Genomic DNA, 20,889 nt, shown 5'->3' with positions numbered 1-20,889 from the left:
CTCGACATCACTGATTAAGTGAGTACAGTATTATCAGAGGCACGCGGGAAGAGACATGCAATTATAATTTACAGAGAAAAAAGCATATTTTTAAATGTAAAGATATACGATTTTAAAATGGAGTCTTACTGTTTATTTTAAACCGAACAAAACGCTTTATTGTTAGTAATAGTTAATACAAGATCATTTTGAACTAGAAACTGAGGTTAAAAAACAAAAGCATAATTTTTATGTCATACAAAAATTTGTTTCTTTTGTCTCCTAGGGCAATCTAAATTTATGAAACTTCAAGTAAGAAGACGTGAAAGCGAAAAGTTTTGAAAGAAAAACATTTATGAAATTGTTTTCCTTCATAAACGTATATACAATTTTAATGTGGTATTTTCGTTTATAGAATCCCACTGAACACCAGCAGCTGTGACTCCTTTAAGTTACAGCACGACTTTGTTGTTAAGTACAAAGATGCCTAGTGAGTTACGTGTCCTGTAGCCACTGCAGGAATCGAACTACACAAGTTGGCGTTTTCAACCCTCAAGCTTATGTTGGGCTACCAGGGGCTTACTTGTTTAATACAATATTCGAAAGTCGGTTATAACTATACGTTCATTTATTGTACACACGATAAACAAATACTACTGATATATTAAACGTAAGAAACATACGTCACAGTTATTCATATACTTATTTTACACAGCCTACACTAACAGCAGTTATCACCTACTTTCATCCGTTTGTGGAGCTGAAAGAATTGCGCTGTGTTTTTTCTTGACTTCAGTAACATTGGACTCAATCTTATCTATGGCCAAGCCTATTTCTTCCACCTAAAGCAAAAGAAAAGAGCACATATTATACAAACCGTGCAACATATGTTTATACCATTAATTGATAACTATAATATATAGAAAAAATAAGAAATTATAATACAAAATGCCAGCAAATGTACACAGAATTATTTCAATAAACACTAAAGAGGCAGCACACAGATTTAGTGATCAGAATTATTTTTCTATTCCAATTTTTAAAAATTTTAAGTATGGTTTGTTTTAAGTTTCACGCAAAGCTACGCGAGAACTATCAGCACTAGCCGTCTGCCGAGCACTATCAGCACTAGCCGTCTGCCGAGCACTATCAGCACTAGCGGTCTGCCGAGCACTATCAGCACTAGCGGTCTGCCGAGCACTATCAGCACTAGCGGTCTGCCGAGCACTATCAGCACTAGCCGTCTGCCGAGCACTATCAGCACTAGCCGTCTGCCGAGCACTATCAGCACTAGCGGTCTGCCGAGCACTATCAGCACTAGCCGTCTGCCGAGCACTATCAGCACTAGCGGTCTGCCGAGCACTATCAGCACTAGCGGTCTGCCGAGCACTATCAGCACTAGCGGTCTACAATTTTAACAGTGATAGACTAGGTGGAAGGTGGCGAGCTTGTCATCACTACCCATCGCCAACTCTGGTGCTATTACTCACTTGCCAACGAACAGTAGGATTGAAGGTCATATTATAACTCTGGTGCTATTACTCACTTGCCAACGAACAGTAGAATTGAAGGTCATATTATAACTCTGGTGCTATTACTCACTTGCCAACGAACAGTAGAATTGAAGGTCATATTATAACTCTGGTGCTATTACTCACTTGCCAACGAACAGTAGAATTGAAGGTCATATTATAACTCTGGTGCTATTACTCACTTGCCAACGAACAGTAGAATTGAAGGTCATATTATAACTCTGGTGCTATTACTCATTTGCCAACGAACAGTAGAATTGAAGGTCATATTATAACTCTGGTGCTATTACTCACTTGCCAACGAACAGTAGAATTGAAGGTCATATTATAACTCTGGTGCTATTACTCACTTGCCAACGAACAGTAGAATTGAAGGTCATATTATAACTCAGGTGCTATTACTCACTTGCCAACGAACAGTAGAATTGAAGGTCATATTATAACTCTGGTGCTATTACTCATTTGCCAACGAACAGTAGAATTGAAGGTCATATTATAACTCTGGTGCTATTACTGACTTGCCAACGAACAGTAGAATTGAAGGTCATATTATAACTCTGGTGCTATTACTCACTTGCCAACGAACAGTAGAATTGAAGGTCATATTATAACTCTGGTGCTATTACTCATTTGCCAACGAACAGTAGAATTGAAGGTCATATTATAACTCTGGTGCTATTACTCATTTGCCAACGAACAGTAGAATTGAAGGTCATATTATAACTCTGGTGCTATTACTCATTTGCCAACGAACAGTAGAATTGAAGGTCATATTATAACGTGACGAAAGGGCGAGCATATTCGGTGACGGAGGTTCGAATCCTCGACCACCAGGCTATACAAAACGCGTTAAGCTAAAAATGTGCTAGATTATTTAATGCGTTACGACGGTCGAACGAAGAGCAACATTCTTATATTCCTCCGTTTTCTTTCTCAGAAAATCTGTTCGTGTATTTAGATGGGTTTTATTTTTCTAAAATCTCTTTTCTCAGATCATTTAAACTGTTCACATACACCATTTAAATTATATACACTTCATACACTTTGCATGTATTACACTTTCGCTGTTTCATTGTAAAATTGAAACGTTTATAGGAATTTTGTTTGACATCCAGTAGTTTTAGGAAAATTATTTTTTGAGAAAAAGATCAGTGTTTCTACAAGACTGTTTTCAGTTATTTGATAAGTTAACCTAATACCTTCAATCTGGTCCCCCGGTTGGACAGCAATAAGTCTATTATAAACTTACAACGATAAGGTTCGATTCTCTGCGGTAGACACAGCAGATAGTCCAATGTGGTTTTGCTCTCAAACAAACGCACCTGTCTCCAGCGGCATAACGGTATATCTAAAGACTTACGCTGCTGGAAAACGGATTTCGATACTCGTCATGGGCAGAGCATAGACAACCCATTGTGTTGCTTTTGCGCCTAACAAAGAAACGAACCTTCACTCTTGGAAACATTCCATCTGTTCATATCAACATATTTTATAGATATAAAATTATATACTTCAAATTCGTTGTTACGACAGTAGTTGAATTGATAGATGAATATAAACACAGACAGATAGCCATAACACATTAGTTATATCATTTAGTATAAACACAGACAGATAGCCATAACACATTAGTTATATCATTTAGTATAAACACAGACAGATAGCCATAACACATTAGTTATATCATTTAGTATAAACACAGACAGCCATAACACATTAGTTATATCATTTAGTAAGTGATACGACAAAAAGTCGGTAATTATACAACACAATTAGTTTATTGCACACTGTACACATTTAGTCGGTTCAATACTAACTTAACACCACATAAAACCCTGGTTGATTCAACACCACATAAAACCCTGGTTGATTCAACACCACACAAACGATATTGTAAGTGTAATATACAAACATTAGAACATACAACACCTACCGATTGGATAACATTGTATACCTAGAATATCAAAACACATGAATTTAACATCATTATTTGTACCAACTGTTTCTCTACGATTTTACTCGCTTCGTATAAATCAAGTATTTTCAATTGTTCATTAAATATGTTCTTTCTTTCATACTTACCTGACAATTTAACAACAAATTCATTACTTTATATTTATTATAGGTATTATAACTAGTATTTTGAATGCTATCTACTCATCTCTTGTGTTTGCATGTTGATCAAACTGTAGTTAACAAAATTGGGAGGTTTATGGAGTTTAGTTCTGAGAACTCAGTACGAAGTTTGCCGTATATATTCTCAAGACGGCTGGTATGAATATTAGAAATTCCAATTCAGACAGTTTCAAACTCTATTCGTTAACCTGAAGATAACCTGAGAAGGTCGAAAGGTTGCTCTGTACTTTATTTTAATTAAAGTTTTAAACACCCATACCAGCCATCTTGAGAATACATTTTTACTTCAAGTGGATTTCTTATCATCACGAAACTTTGCCATAGGTCTCCCAAGCCCTTAGTTCTGATCTGGTCAGTGCACCATAGGTCACTAACGTCATTAGTTAATGTTATTGTACTAATATCCATTATATCGAAGATCCTCTCTGTCGTCGAACAAACTATTGCTGATTGTTTTCAAACTTATATTAACATGTAAAAGCCACACGTCTCTAGTTTTGTTCAATTTTCTATTGTTTTTTTCGGACGCACATTTCAAATATCTATCTTCTCAGTAGCTATACATCCATTGTTACAACTTATTACTGTTCTCAGGGTAAAACTAGTTCCCGTATTGACTGCGAGTTCACTTAAAATCATTTGAAAAGTTTAAGTTTTCTATCCCTAACACTTACTATTAACAGTGCCTCTTCCACCTACCTTTTTCAGAAGTTTCCTTGAAACTCCTACTGAAATATGGAGTGTCTTCAGTAAAACATTGGTTACTGTATACCTGTAATGGGACATTACATTCCTAGGAGTCATAATTGGATAACACTACTACTGATGGGCATGCTTCTCGCGCTCATACTTTTCTAGACATCACATTGGTGCGACATTTTGTGATTGGCTGAAAGATGGCCAATCACAGCGTAGATTCTCGGAAGGCCATGGTATCGTGATATAGTTCATTTTCACACAGTAACGATTTCCCATTTTATTTTTATATCCCTTTCCTAAGCGTTTCCGTAATTATGTCCAGTACTGTAGAATATTAACAACACTAAACTCACTTCCAAAACATTGCTGTGATGTAAACATTTCGATCTTTGGCCTTTCACTCGAGTTCTGTCACCGTCGCATGACGCTGCTGCTTGTCATACGTCTGTCTGTCCAAGAGCATGCTTCTCTCTTATTTTGATCATCAAAAATTCACAACTAGAAGAATAACGTTCATGTGAAGCAACCATCTGCTGAGATTCGTGACCAAATCTAGCCGTTCCATAGTTTTATTGTCAAAAGTTCAAGTGTCTAAAGCACGCTACCTCTTTGTTTTTCTCCTTCATGCTGACTTGGCATGGAGAGATTCGTTTCGGAAATTTCTTTTGCAAAAAGCTACGTAAAGGGCTCTCAAATTTTTATATTTCAAACTGAACTATCTGCTTGAATTTTCCACAAAACTACACGAGGGCTATATGAGCTTGCCTTTCCTCTGTTACTTACAATGCTAAATTAAGAAGAAAGGCTAGCTCATATAGCCCTAGTGTAGTTTTGTGGAAAATTCAAGCAGATAGTTCAGTTTGAAACATACCACTATTCGTTGGTATTGACCGTCACAGCATAGCACCTCCCCATGTCAGAAAGGACGACCATGTTTGGAGAGATGGTGATTCAAACCCGCGACCTTCCTATTACGAGTCGAACAGCCTAGCCACATGGCCATGCTGGGCCCTAAACCGAACTGACAAACTTATAGTGAGATGACGCGTTTCGAAGACCCAGGACACCAGTATACGACTCTACACTTGTAATGACTGTCATTTCAGACACATAATAACCGACATTTATGCTTCATCGAGAAAGACAAGACAGTCTTCACTGGTCACTCCTTGTCTCAAGCACACGACCGAATATCTTGTTTTAGTAGCAATCAATAACAAAAAACAAACGAAACTGACGTCTTTACCGTTCCGTTATAACGTACTACCTAAACCTAGTAAGAATTAATAACTATTTAGATATTTATATATAATGTGTTTCTTCGTCATATAAGATACAAAGGACTAATTTCGAAAGTGATTTTCTCGAACCAGGAACAAATTTGTTACTGGTGACAGCAGAAATCGGTGACGCACAGTCACAATTCTTACTATATTCAACTCCTCGATAAAAAATAAATACATGAACGTAATATATTTCACAACAAAAAATTTCCTTAGTCCTGAAATGGTGACTAGTGTAGAAGAATACAAGTTACGACTAACTAATGGTATTTCGACTGGTTATCAGTAAAGCCAAAGCGCTAACCTGTCCGTGGATAATTGTTGTCGCTATTTGCTGTGTGGGTGCGAAGTTCTCATGGCACAGCCTTAAATTTTATTTCGTTCCTACCTTTCTTAATCTTATGTTTATGTTGTTTACTTCATAGAACTAAAATATATTTCTATTTATTACGGTATCGGTTACGCGACAGTCTTAAAGCATTGGTTATATTTCTTTATTCTGCTGTATGAGGGCGGATTAGTTAACATTTCTGTATTATCCAGTCTTAAATCATTGCTGTATTTTTATTTCTTCTCGCTCTAAGAGGGTGGATTAACTAACATTTCTGTATTATCCAGTCTTAAATCATTGGTGTATTTTTGTTTATTCTCCCTCTAAGAGGGTGGATTGACTAGCATTTCTGTATTATTCAGTCTTAAATCATTCCTGTATTTTTGTTTATTCTGCTGTAAAAGGGTGGATTAACTGACATTTCTGTATTATCCAGTCTTAAATCATTGCTATATTTTTGTTTATTCTGCTGTTATAGGGTGGGATTAACTGATTTGTCTGTATTATCCAGACCTAAATCACTGCTGTATTTTTGTTTATTCTGCTGTAAGAGGGTGGATTAAATAACATTTCTGTATTATCCAGTCTTAAATCACTGCTGTAATTTTGTTTATTCTGCTGTAAGAGGGTGGATTAACTGATATTTCTGTATTATCCAGTCTTAAATCATTGGTGTATTTTTGTTTATTCTCCCTCTAAGAGGGTGGATTAAGTAACATTTCTATATTATCCAGACTCAAATCACTGATGTATTTTTGTTTATTCTCCCTATAAGAGAGTGGATTAACTAACATTTCTGTATTGTACAGTCTAAAATCACTGCTGTATTTTTGTTTATTCTGCTGTAAGAGGGTGGATTAACTAATATTTCTGTATTATCCAGATGAGTACAGTCATTATCATAAGAAGTCTTGAATCATTCTACATCACCCAATAGGCAATACGTGAAGGCGTTGCAATCCCATAATTCGTTGATAAAGTGAAGCCCAAAAGGTAGCCGTGACCCCCAGTGGCACAGTGGTTTGTCTGTACAGATATCCCATTGCGTAGCTTTGTGGTTAAGTCAAAATGATCAATCAGCCAATCAAATTAGTCATGTGTAATGTTGACCAGCTGCTGCCTGAAGGGGAAATAAGAGTTACAACCTAAAATCTGTTCAAAATATCACTAACTCACAAAATCAAGGTTCAATTCACTATATTTAATACGGCTTTGGAAACTTTACCGCAGAATTTCGCAGAATGTTTACAATGTCCTATCATGCTCTTATCCTATAGTTTTGGATTCTGACAATAACTCTGCAAGATGGGTTCCGTTGTGAAACTGTCACGTGTGCGTTTTAAAATTTCCTTGGTACATAAATCCTTATTTAACCAGTAGTACTTCTTTCTCTGGAATAATATTCAGCAGCGACGTTAAGTGTGACAGGGTTGAACTACCATGGGAAATAACTTTTACGCGCACGTAAAACTCAGTTGCGTCTCTTTCAGAAGTTGTGTCTTTATATTGCGTGGGCTGCTTTTCCAACTGACATTTTTGTTTGTGTATCCTCGTTTGTTATAAGACGTTGCACTTCGATTACCATGAATAGGGTGCGACTTTTTTTCAGGTCTTTTTCTGGGTAATCCTCACCCCTAGATAATCCATATTCCTTTGTTTCCCAATGCCAGTAAACACAAGGGAACCTTTAAGTTCCCGATGTGAACACATTTTTATGAATATGGTGAGTTACATTAATGAATGTTCAATAGCATTATAAAACGATGTCAAGATGCATTTTTAACACTTGCCGTCCACCGAAACTTTATATACTAACACCAAAACATGTGTAAACATGAGAACAGATACAACAAAACCTAGGTACAAGGGAACGTTTTATATTGTTTTCGTCAAGCTTCAGTTACTGTTTATTTATAACTTAAAGTCACGTCGACACGGAATAAAATTATGTAGTTTGAATGAGTTGTTTTTTGCAAACAAAAACGGTAGGATGTTTAAAATCATTCTTGTAAGAATATTAAAATGTCGACTTAAGGGGTGAAAACATTTAAGCTCCCACTTTTCCCACAAAAACAAACATAAATAAAAGGTAATAAGAGTATCGTTGTTACTTTAAACAAATCGCATTTCTTAAAAGTAGTCATGTGATCTCCGGACAGCTCTATCCTCAGCATTTTCCCATCCCAGATGTCAGGATTTAGTATTTTACACTTTTAAATTACCCGTGCATTGTAAATCCCACCGACATTGTTCTAACAAGTACTCCCAGGCTTAACTAACACTTGTAACAATTAGGCCTAACTAGCTGAATAAGTGATATTTGAAGTGTGTTTGTTTCTAGTAGTCAAACACTCGGCTAACTGCCGTATGCAGAAGGTTAACCAATAAAATTTACTATTTCTTTACGATTAATTACTTTGTTTTTAAACACAACTGTCAACCTGAACAAAACTGAAGTCTATACGTATAGTATTAATTCAAACAATAAGAGGTGTTTGGTAATGCAGTACTCACACAACAGATGTGGCCTGTTTCTATAATAAAGTGGTATGTAAAAACTTAATTATGCTTAATTTACACGTCATAAAACAGACATTTTATTAAACAAAACATCTATCCGACATTACGTACAGTCGTTTATCCATAACCATGTTTTACTAACGGCTTCAGTGAGTAGATTGAACATACTTAAATGTATTTCAGGTTCACATATTATTAAATAACTTATGGTACCATTAACACTTATGTCCAGCAAAACGAAACCCTTCAAAACCAGCCAGCATCCATTATCTTGTATTAAAATGTGTTATTGAGATATCGAAAACCTGACTGCTAGTCTTACAATCCGCTAAGCCTAAGTTGAGGGGAAGACGAAAATAATATTACTTCATGTATAGATTATGCATAGAAATCTGGCATAAATAGGAGAAATTACATTAAAAATCACCCTTTATTGTGTATAACAAAGCTATTAAAAATGAAATTCGAATTACAAAGAAACAAAAAATATCTCTTGAAAATTGTAACGAGATGGATTATTCCAAAAAATAAATAAATTGAGCAATATAAACAAGAACTAATTAAAATAATGCTACAACGAGAAACAGCCGCTGAATTCAAAATTTTAAATAAGCTAAGATTACAACTAAAGCATATTAATTTACCACACCAACCGAAACAAACACGATTTTTAAAACAAAAAGAGATAACATGAGATACGAGTAGAATACCATTACGTCTCTTCCACTTGTGAGCAGAACGAGCGCTGAAATTAGAAAAGTTGTGCGAGGTAACCGAGACGTAATTTACGGTGAAAGAGGGACACGCCCATCTTTTCTTTAATGGGGGATTGTCCTCTGTGCATTTCAAAAACAGTAGAACATGTTACATTGTAGCAGAAGTTATCTACTACTGAAATTAGAACCAGGCAGAGACTAATGTAACGTATTATTATTTACCTCGGACGAGTCTTCGATTTATTGTGTTAAGTATGTTATATGTTAACGTATTGCTATTTCAAATAACCGGAAATTTGAATTTATAAGGTAATTAAATATTAATGTGTATCAAACGTATATTTGTCAACAAGCTTAACACAGATTTTTTATTACGAATTTATTTTAATATACAATCAACAGCAACAAAGTGCAGTTTATAACAACGGTTATTGCTAGAAAATGCATTACAAATGATGGTTTATATACAACAGTTCTACAAACAAATAATACTGTCTTATATCTGGTCTGAATTTCAATAATTTGTCGACGTTCATGGAAAATAATTTTTTCTTGATACGCCTGTACACTGACTTCTCTTGACGGCTAGCTAGCTTGAAGCACCCGTAAGTTTCACCGGTGACAATATCTAAATGTCCCCGTAGAAACATTAACGTCGGAAGCTAATTTTCTGAAGTTAAACGGTTTGTTAGGTTTTAAATCTCTAAACGTTCCTGTTCGAAATCTGTAGTTTTCCAGTTAATAACTGATAACCACAATTATAGCTTTCAAGGCTTCTATAACACGACTGTAGCTAGCCAATCATAATCTCCTCCTGTCTCTCGGCTAGCTGCTTTATATACGAATCACGTGAGTTACTTTTAAGTAATGTTGTAGCGTTCTCGCAAAACAAATATTGATAATTCTTACTTTCAAAAATCATCTAGAAATTTCGAGAACAGAAAGAACTTGTGCGATACACAGTCAATAATATACGTTATAAGCAAAAAAGAAAGTTATAGTGAAGCAAGTAAGTCTTTAAACTTTTAACGGTAAATCTAATTACAAATATGTACTTAAATCAATGTCAGTGACAGCAATGTGTTTCTGTAAAGCAAATACATAGCTACTGCCACCTGTCGGACTTATTTTAAGGCCAAAGTTACGTCCGTGTTTACTAATGATTTTAAAGCATTTATTTTATTTTTTTTCACATCGTGGATTAAAATATCTCTACATAAGTATGTTAGTGCCAATAAAAGTCAGAGAATAAGTACATGCTTAAGTAGATACAAGTCGTTTTATACTTTGTCAAGCTTGGAAACATCAAATTGGCCTCATCCAATAGTGGGATGTTATTGTCACTTCTATAGACTACAGAAAGCCTCAAGTGCGGAATGCGTTTATCAGCAACAAGCCCCAAACCAAGAACTTTCTGAATCATAGCCTAAGCACGCTAACAAATAAACTACACCCAAACACTTAAATACGAGTGATGTTTACTAGTTATCACGTGCCCTAGATCTTATCCCTGAGTATGCAGTCGTTCACCTGCCTCTAAACATATCCAAAGTGCCCAACCCAAGTGTCCTTTGTTAAACCCCGGTAAAATTCGTACTTTATTAATAAAGTACACCAGTGAGACAAGGTTTATTCTTATTTTATGTACAACATAAAATAGTCTTTAAGTGTGGTTTATCACATAACTATATTTCAATTACTTTTAATAAGACTCTACTTAGACATGCACAACAACCAAAGATTTCATTCTTACTCAAAATGTATATTAAAGTAAGGTACATTTCAAGTTTTCACCGTGTTTCTTGATACGTCAACGAGAAATACCACAAATTACATAGTGATGCAACATTACTTAGTGTCCTTTTCGGTTTGTTGCATCATATGATGAGTTTTATTATGCTTTATCCTCGTTATAACACTCGGTGTAAAAAGCCGACAAAAGATGGTGTGAAATCATTATCACTTTGGTGGGATTACTTTTCACAGCGGCAGAATATTTTGTTTACATTTTTCTGTGCGACTTGTCATCAGCAATGCCCGAACGCTAGTTATAATTAGTGACCATGTAAACAAGAGTTGTTCTTAAATGGAGAGCGGTAAGTTTGTGGACTAAAAACGCTAAAAACCGAGGCTCGAGTCCCTGCGAGAATCAGAACAGTTTAAACAACCTGATCCCATCTGTGATTCCAATATTAAGTCATAGCTCCACGAGTGTCCCTCGGTGGGTCAGTATTACCAGTACTTACAATGTTAAACTCCGAGGTCAGATTTCCTTCGGTGGACAGAGCGCATACAACTGTTTGTATTTATGCGCTAAAAAAAAAAGAAAAAGAAAAGCCAACTACAGTAACAACCATGTTCGTATTTAACTGACATTAATCGCAATTACAATAGTGCAGTTGAGAGCAAGCAGTCCTTGTCCACGTAACCAACTTTACAGAACCGGTCTGTGATAAAAAGAGACTAAACACACACTGAACGGTACAAACGGAAACAAAACATAATAATTAGACTACATGAGCCAGATTTTTCCATAGAGATACTTAACTTTAAGTCAAAGAAAATAAATATTTATGACAAATTACAACAGGTTTTGCGCACAGTTGTAGGCATCGAGTGAACAAAAAATTGTTTAACATTCATGGAATTTCTTTTCTATACAAAAGACAAAGCGCTCCAGGTTTTATGACAGCTCACATTTAATTATTTATTCTTTGAATTGGTGGTAATACCTTGTTCTATCGACTTTTCACAAAAATACTTTAAGGTTCGCCTTTTTCTCAATTTTATAGGTGGCACTGTTGACCAGTTTGTTTAGTTTTAAATGTATAATGAAGTATTAAAAACTTCCTCCAACATGTCAGTACAGATTCTGCGAATTACTGTATATACAAATTTCAAATCAGACGAGTACTTATGTAAACATTGGGTATTCAAGTAAAGGTAAGCCGCCATGAAATTGATGCTGATTGGCTAGCTGCTTGCGACAGAAACCTACTTATAAATGGTGGATATTATGCAACACTGACAATTTACATCATGAATATAGCTGAACCAAATTTTCGCGAGTTTTGTCAATCCTCTGAAAGCTAAACACAACACGTTCAAAAACAGCAGAAATAAACAAAGTAACAGAATAACCACATGAAGACAAAAAACACCAGTGAAAGATAAAGTGATTTGACGCTGGGATGTTTGGAGAGAGAGCATTTCATAATCGCCTCGTAACTTTATGTATTGCATGTATGAAGACGCAGACCGAAGTCTATCAAAAGTAATTATAAGAAAGAAAAACCACGCTTTAAACTACTGATGTTGTTGAGTCAGACAGCGATAATGTCTTAGAACTGAAACATTTTGATAACATATACAAGCATTGGGCCGGTCCATATTGTTTGTATGCACGTGACACACGAGGAACGCTGAAAGTCGATTCCATAAAACAAACACGTTCAAGCTGTGCTACAAGTAAAACCAGTGCAGAAAAAGGACCTGAACCTGTTAGTACCTGCCAAAATCCTTCGGTTCTCAAGATGTAAATTGGTTAAGAGGGGGAGGACAAGTAGTAAAATGTTTTAAATTATTTGAAATAACAAATATTTATTAACATAAACACCAACTGTTGTCAGTAAATTGGTTAAGAGGGGGAGGACAAGTAGTAAAATATTTTAAATTATTTGAAATAAATATTTATTAACATAAACACCAACTGTTGTCAGTAAATTGGTTAAGAGGGGAGGACAAGTAGTAAAATGTTTTAAATTATTTGAAATAAATATTTATTAACATAAACACCAACTGTTGTCAGTAAATTGGTTAAGAGGGGGAGGACAAGTAGTAAAATATTTTAAATTATTTAAAATAACAAATATTAACATAAACACCAACTGTTGTCAGTAAATTACAATTTCAACGGAACAAATCCCTGTTTCATGGAATCTTATTCATCACCATCGTTCTCAGCCGACATAACAAACAAGATAATGTCGGCACCAATATGATAACAAACTGGAGGGGAGTGCTCAGAAATGAAATAAATAAATAACTTAAAGTATTATCACAATATGAAAACAATCTGGAGGGGAGTGCTCAAAAATGAAATAAATAAATAAAAGTATTATCACAATATGAAAACATAATCTGGAGGGGAGTGCTCAAAAATGAAATAAATAAATAAAAGTATTATCACAATATGAAAACATAATCTGGAGGGGAGTGCTCAAAAATGAAATAAATAAATAAAAGTATTATCACAATATGAAAACAATCTGGAGTGGAGTGCTCAAAAATGAAATACATAAATAAATAAAAGTATTATCACAATATTATAACATAATCTGGAGGGGAGTGCTCAGAAATGAAATTAATAAAAGTATTATCACAATATGAAAACAATCTGGAGGGGAGTGCTCAAAAATGAAATTAATAAATAAAAGTATTATCAGGTATTTTTATTTAGTATTAAAAAACACACATCCAGATCGAGCCAGTTGAACAGCGAGGGTTACCATGGCAGAAAATAACATCAAGGCGGTTGAACACCGTGAGTTACCATGGCAAAAAATACAACATCCAGACCATGCCAGTTGAACGAGTTACCATGGGAAAAAACACAACAACAAAACACACTAAAATCAGTATAAAGACCTAATATTATAAAAAAGAGAGAGAAGGCTAATATTGGGGTGAAAATCCCCATACTGAAGAAGTTGTGAATCAATATATTTGCCCAAATTATTTCAAAACCTCAGTGCCTGTCTTTGTTTATTACAAGTTCTGCTAGGTAACCCCAGTGGTCATTATACATATACATATGGAAGGTTTTCATATCACCTATTAGATTCATAAGGTGGTCGTTAGTATATCGTTTCTCAGCCGTACTTGTTAATTTATATATTACACGTACACACTACAAGTTCCACATATTTATCTTAATTCTGTTATATGATTGATAATCTTCCATGAATCATGCCACCTATTGACAAAAATATTAAAAAGAAGGTAAAAATCTACTTGTCTCTCGACGCGCTTGATTTGTGGATGTAAATAGACAAATAAATACACAAAAATCACAAAGATTTGAGAGTTGTACACGTACGTTCCTCGATGGATACACCTCCATCTGAAGTTAATGACAACAAGGAGCAACAGTTATCACAACAAGACATAGCACAATAAGGAGCAACAGTTATCACAACAAGACATAGCACAATAAGGAGCAACAGTTATCACAACAAAACATAGCACAATAAAGATCAAGTGATAACAACAAAATAGGTATATTTACGATGTCTTGATTATCGAAACTCAAATAAATAACCAAAAACAATCATGCGTTTACGTGTATTTTTTTTAAGGGGACTGAACACTGATTACAGCTGTATTGTCCACAACGTGAAGAATGGGTAAGACCTCTTTTAGTTGGTGATCTGTTGTAATGAACGCCATAAACAGTTCTTTAAAACTTTACCATTCTGAACACCACTGACGTAATTCAGAGAGAAACAGCACCACATTGACGTAATTCAGAGAGAAACACCCTTTTCTATTTCGGTACAATAATCCTCTATGCTATGCTGCCACATGGCATGTTCAGTAAAAGGTAGGAACAAAACAAAGCTCAACTTTCTTTGGTCAAGTCCCAAGCTCGGCTAAATCCAGTTTAAGCATTTAAAGAAGATCTGGGAGCTAACTGAGTAAAACAAAGAACAGACAATAATATCTTGCCATACGATGTTGGATTAGTCCCACGGTTCAACACTGTCTTTTTGCAAAGTAACCAACAACTGGTAACCAGTATTTGCACCACAGGTGAAGCTGTCTTTCCTACTAAAATGGGGCCCAAGAGACAATATTTGTTGTTATTCTTGTCAAGCCTTGCTCTACGAGTACTTTGGCACTGATAAGTTTGTTTTTTAATTTTGCGCAAAGCTACACGAGAACTATCTGCGCTAGCCGTCACTTATTTAGCAGTGTAAGACTAGAGGGAAGGCAATTAGTCATCACCACCAACAGCCAACTTTTGGGCTACTATTTTACCAACGAATAGTGGGTTTGACTAAAACGTTAGACACCCCCGACGGCTGAAAGGGACGAGCGTGTTTGGTGTGACGGGGATTCGAACCCACGACCCTCATATTACGAGTCAAGCAACCGCTGTTTTACAACAAAGATAAGGTTGAGACACAACTCAGACGGTGGACATGAGACAACTTTACGTGATAATACAAGCCAGTAGCACACAGCCATTTTTACCACAATGTATGTAAAATGTCTACCAAATGTTAAATCTACAAATATCTACAATTAACAGTGTTTTTCTTTTAGTTATTAACTTGTTTTATTACAAATTAATTATTTTACAGTAAGTTAAGTTTGTTTATAGAACAGATATGACATTTGATCGTTCTCAAATACACAGGTTTTAACGGTTAACATTGAAAATGAGCGATCAAAACGTCATACCTGTTCTAGAAACAAGTTTTACTTGCTGTAAAAGGTGTAATTTGTAATAACAAACAAGTTTTACTTGCTGTAAAAGGTGTAATTTGTAATAGCAAAGTTTTACTTGCTGTAAAAGGTGTAATTTGTAATAACAAACAAGTTTTACTTGCTGTAAAAGGTGTAATTTGTAATAACAAACAAGTTTTACTTGCTGTAAAAGGTGTAATTTGTAATAAATTATAAAAGAACGTTGCAGGCTTTTTGTTAACTTCATGAAGAATTGAGATGAAACTGTTGAGACTCATTACTCCCTACAACGAACCAGGAAGACGTTACAGCCTATAACACCGAGGCTCCCTACAACGAACCAGGAAGACGTTACAACCTATACATTTCACTATTTTTTTGTCGCAACACATTTCTGCGATCTAGCAAAAACGTTTACCTCTAATAGTCCAATAATAGCCGCTGGAAACCACTGGAAAGAATACAGTAGACACATAATGGATGGATCTTTATATTAAACGTTTCTTTGAGGTGAAATGACCAACTTATAGATTTTATTACGTACTTTACGTTTCGCTAGTCTACAGTTTTCTTCCGCATAATTTTTTTTGTATTATTTCAAATAGGTTTGTACAATGGCGACACAGGTTTCATATTACGGGAATCAACAAAAGATTAATTGTTCACTGTGCTAGTTGCGCTGGCCAAGTTAACCGTTTTGTTTCGTTTTTATTTATCATTGTTATTATCTAGTAAAAACAATGAAAACTTTCTAACGCCTTTCAAACAACCACACATGGTAAGAGGGAGAGAACAACTAGTTTCAACATCTTGTTGACAGAAATTTGTGCAATGTCCAAGGATCAGTGAGTGCGAAAGTTGGCTGTGATGTTATTTGCGCAATGTCCAAGGATCAGTGAGTGCGAAAGTTGGCTGTGATGTTATTTGCGCAATGTCCAAGGATCAGTCAGTGCGAGAGTTGGCTGTGATGTTATTTGTGCAATGTCCAAGGATCAGTCAGTGCGAGAGTTGGCTGTGATGTTATTTGTGCAATGTCCAAGGATCAGTCAGTGCGAGAGTTGGCTGTGATGTTATTTGTGCAATGTCCAAGGATCAGTCAGTGCGAGAGTTGGCTGTGATGTTATTTGTAAAAATGTAATACACGAGCATTATTTACAGATAAAAAATGGTAAATAATTACTGATACATTAATACAAAAATTAACTAACACTGAACTCTCAAATTTTATGAAAGAACGTGTGATCTGCTGTCATTTGTTTTTTGAGCGTCTGTGTGCGTTTTATGGGGGCGGTTGAGACAGACTGCCTGCGCTGCTTGTGAGGGGTTCGAGTGAGACTGTCTGCTCTGTTAGTGGAAAGGTGAAGTCCGACTGTTTACTCTGGTTTTGAAAGATTCAAGTCAAACCAAAAACAAACATGCAAAACTAATACCAGGCAGTACTGTATATGAATCTCCATCGCCTTGACCGACAGACTAGACAGTCTTGTGACATCACACTTTTTATTGATGTCAAGCAAAAACAGCAAGCTGTTCCATTTCACTCATGCACATCGGGTCGGCGATTCCATAGGATCAAAACGCTGGTTAGCTAAGACTGGAAGCAAAAACGGAAAGAAGCCGACAGTGAAGATTGGTGACACGCAGAGACGTGACAGTCAAGTCTGAGAATAAAGAACCTCAAGCGATGAACCCATATTTATCTTACTTTACTAAATAATTTTATATTGTTGGAGCTTGAGCTCCTGCATGTTCTCCAACATTTAACAGGTTGGGTATTATATACGAGTTTAAAATTACAAACTATCAACAGCGATATTTCAAGTGACACACAAAGTCTTGTGTTTTAGTGCAAAGCTGAGAATGCTATGCATACACTGTGATGAATCACACACAAAGTCCAAGCCATTAATCTTAAATCATATGTCAGAAGTTCGCGTTAATTCTTTCTCGATCCAGTTAAATATTGTTTGTACCATAATGAGAAAACAAACATAAAAAAACGCCAACCCATGCTAAACGTGTCATTTATTTAAAAGCACATACAATAAACCATAATAAAATACAATTAATTGATTAGTAATTTGTGTAATTAGCATTACTTTCATAATGATTTGTTTATTTAACACGTAAGCATGGCGAGGCCTAGTAACTGGCGTGCCCAGAGGGTAAATCCTAGGGTTTATGGTTCAGATCCCATACCCTCCACTTTATAGTAGACCAGTGGTTCCCAACCTTTATGCCCCGCACCCCTAAAAAATGTTAATATTATAATAATGTTCTCGCATCCCTCACAGTAATTATTTAAGAATAAAGGTGAAGGTGGCCAAAACAAATGTTATTTCGCACCCCTTGAAACGCTATCTCGCACCCCTGGTTGGGAACAGATCGTAACAACGATTGACAGAGGGTGCTGTGGCCTAGTTACCTTTCCTCCGTAAGTAGAACTGTATTAGTAATTATAAGAAATCGACATAATCCTGATGGAGCTCTAATTATTAAATAACTCAGTACAAAACCTCTCGGGACTAACTGATAAACTATATTACCATCCACCATAGAGTGGCTGTTGTAGCTTGTACGTCTATTTTCCGCAGTGAACAATCCGAGTTTTAATACGGACAATTTAAACCTAATCAAAGTTCGGTGTGCGTGTTTTACCTGTTAGTGTTCATGAGCAAAAGCTTAAGCCTACAATGAAACTGGATCACGGGATAAAACGAATGTGGAAACAGATTTCAAGCTGCTGGGAAAGTTGACACGTGCGGCGAGGTTGTCATAGAAACTAAAGTATATAAAAGTCTGTTGCACGAAACTGCCACTAAGACACCGGGCCCTCACAGGTCTGTACAATGCAGTATTCTGCCCGCACTGTACCCTTAAAGTTCATCCGAAATGAAAATTCTTTGCATAACTTACAGGACATTTGTTGAGAGAACAGAAGACCTAAAATGTTTATTTTTAACGTGTACTTTGTAGTACTGCCTGCTGGTAGAAATAACCAATTAAACTTGAGTGGATGTCATTTGATAAATTTTACGTAATATAGACGTATACTATTTTAACACTTACCGTAGTACATGCTACACGAAGTACTTAAAATTCATAAGACGATTCTAAACCTTCGAAATAGAATGTGTATAATTAATCATTTCCAGTGCTTAAATATTAATCTAGCACTTAATTATAAAAATCTTAATAGACAAATGAGTAATTGTAAAAAAAACAAAAACAATATATAACAGTGAAAACAGTTTAGTATCTTACTGTAATATTTAAGATTATCGTTGCTTACTTTAATTGTATTTTATTAAATTCATCAATGTGTATAGATAACTCGTAATAAAAATATCGTAATTACGATAAGTCAATTATTTCTAATTAACTTGCATCTGTACATTTCTTAGGTCCACAACAACTCCTGTTCCAATCGTTGTTGTTCCACGCCTACAACAACTGTTTTTCTAGTCGTGGTTATTCCAAACATATACAACTTCTGTTCTAATCGTTGGTTAAGGAACTCGACTCGTAATCCGAGGGTCGCGGGTTCGAATCCCCCGTCACGCCAAACATGCTCGCCCTTTCAGCCGTGGGGACGTTATAATGTGGCGGTCAATCCCACTATTCGTTGGTAGAAGAGTAGCCCATGAGTTGGCGGTGGGTGGTGGTGACTAGCTGCCTTCCCTCTAATCTTACACCACTAAATTAGGGACGGCTAGTGCAGATAGCCCTCGTGTAGCTTTGCGCGAAGTTCAAAACAATCTGAAACTAAACGTTGTCCTAACCCTATACAACTTTTTTACTAATCGTGGTTCTTCCAAACATACGCATCCGTTTTTTCTAACTGTGGCTGTCCTGAGCCTACATAAAAAAAACAACAAATTCTTCAGTAGTGCGCTTTCAATAATAAATAAAATATATGAAATGACGTCCCTCACACTGATAAAGCATGTACCTAGAGATATAATTTAAACAAAGTGAGGAAAACCGTACTTAAAAATTAAAGTAGTATTCTAAACTCTAAACATCGAAATTCTTCAGTGTTTCGAAAACGAGTGAACAGTGAGTATCAAAACTTTAAATAAAAGTACAGGACAACGTTTCGACATTCTTAGGTCAACTGTACTTTATTTTAATTAAAGTTTTAATACCCATATCAGCCGTCTTTAGAATTTTTACTTCAAGTGGGTTTCTTGTAATAATAGAGCTAACAACGAGTTTATGTTTAAGGTTTGTAGAATACGTCATATGAACCAAACAAAGTGATTGTCACATTGTAAGAAAATGCCTTATACAAACAAGTGTAGTGTACACTACATTGTATTAACAGTATGTTGTACTGCACTGTATGTCGATCCAGTCAACAAACTGATTTTGAAAAACTGTATATTTATTTACATTTATGCTCTTACCTCTAATATACTAAAGTGCATGTTTATGTTTATCAAACAGAAAAAGCATGTTTGACTTCCTGGTAAGTGTCTCTACTTATTATACTTTATATAAATTATCATTATTGAAGAAAACAATAATGAAAGACTCCTAACCATCAAACGCTCCTGACCCTATTAACAAATGTTCTAATCGCAGTAAAGATCTTCAGTCCAAAACAGAATGTTACAACGACTCAAACTGTTCTACACGTACAGAAACTTTGCTTTAACTGTAAATATAGACTGCATATTTTTGTTGGTATTTCTATCACCAGAAGTCAACATAAATTAAATAAGAGTACGCGTGTGAGATCTTCATTTTCCGCCTAGTAAAGTTATAATCATAGAACCAAATATTCATAGTGCCAGCTAAGACAGTAGGTCTTGCGTGTATTATAAATAAATTATCCCCACACCTAATTCTCTCCCCCCACATTAGCCCTAAGGGACAATTCCCCCCCTGCCCATTAACCCAATAGGATAATTTCGCCATGGTTAAAGATCATGATAGGACACACTGCTCATGGTTAAAAGGTTTATAACCTTCATCTATTTGTTTTGATGAAAATTAACAGCTTTAAGAAATTGTAACTATTTAAAATAGTTATCAATTGAACATTAATTTTGTTTTCATTTCTATCAATAAGTGTGAATATGCTGTAACGAATTTACTGCTATACGTTTATTTTACTACCTACGTTTTTTTCTGCATAGTTTGTTTTTTTGCATGTAACGTATATTTTAACAATGTATTGTTCATGTCCCGCCTGTTCTCAGAATTTGTAAGAAATT

The 20,889-nt window shown here is 35.4% G+C and overlaps 1 protein-coding gene across 8 annotated transcripts in view; it reads right to left on the bottom strand.

The window, feature by feature from the left end:
* Positions 1 to 20,889, bottom strand: part of LOC143256281 (syntaxin-like) — a 154,912-nt gene that overhangs the window by 74,880 nt on the left and 59,143 nt on the right. For all 8 annotated transcript variants that reach the window (XR_013031225.1, XR_013031226.1, XM_076513323.1 and 5 more), the window contains exon 3: positions 722 to 821. Coding sequence is in view for 6 of the 8 variants with exons in the window: in XM_076513323.1 (XP_076369438.1) it covers positions 722 to 821 (100 nt within the window). In the remaining 2 variants the exon portion in view is untranslated. The remainder of the gene's footprint in view (positions 1 to 721; positions 822 to 20,889) is intronic.

This window comes from Tachypleus tridentatus, chromosome 7 (assembly GCF_004210375.1).
Source record: "Tachypleus tridentatus isolate NWPU-2018 chromosome 7, ASM421037v1, whole genome shotgun sequence".
Classification (NCBI taxonomy): Eukaryota; Metazoa; Arthropoda; class Merostomata; order Xiphosura; family Limulidae; genus Tachypleus; species Tachypleus tridentatus.
The sequence above is the reverse complement of the archived record's forward strand: the minus strand, read 5'-3'. Positions and strand labels throughout refer to the sequence as shown.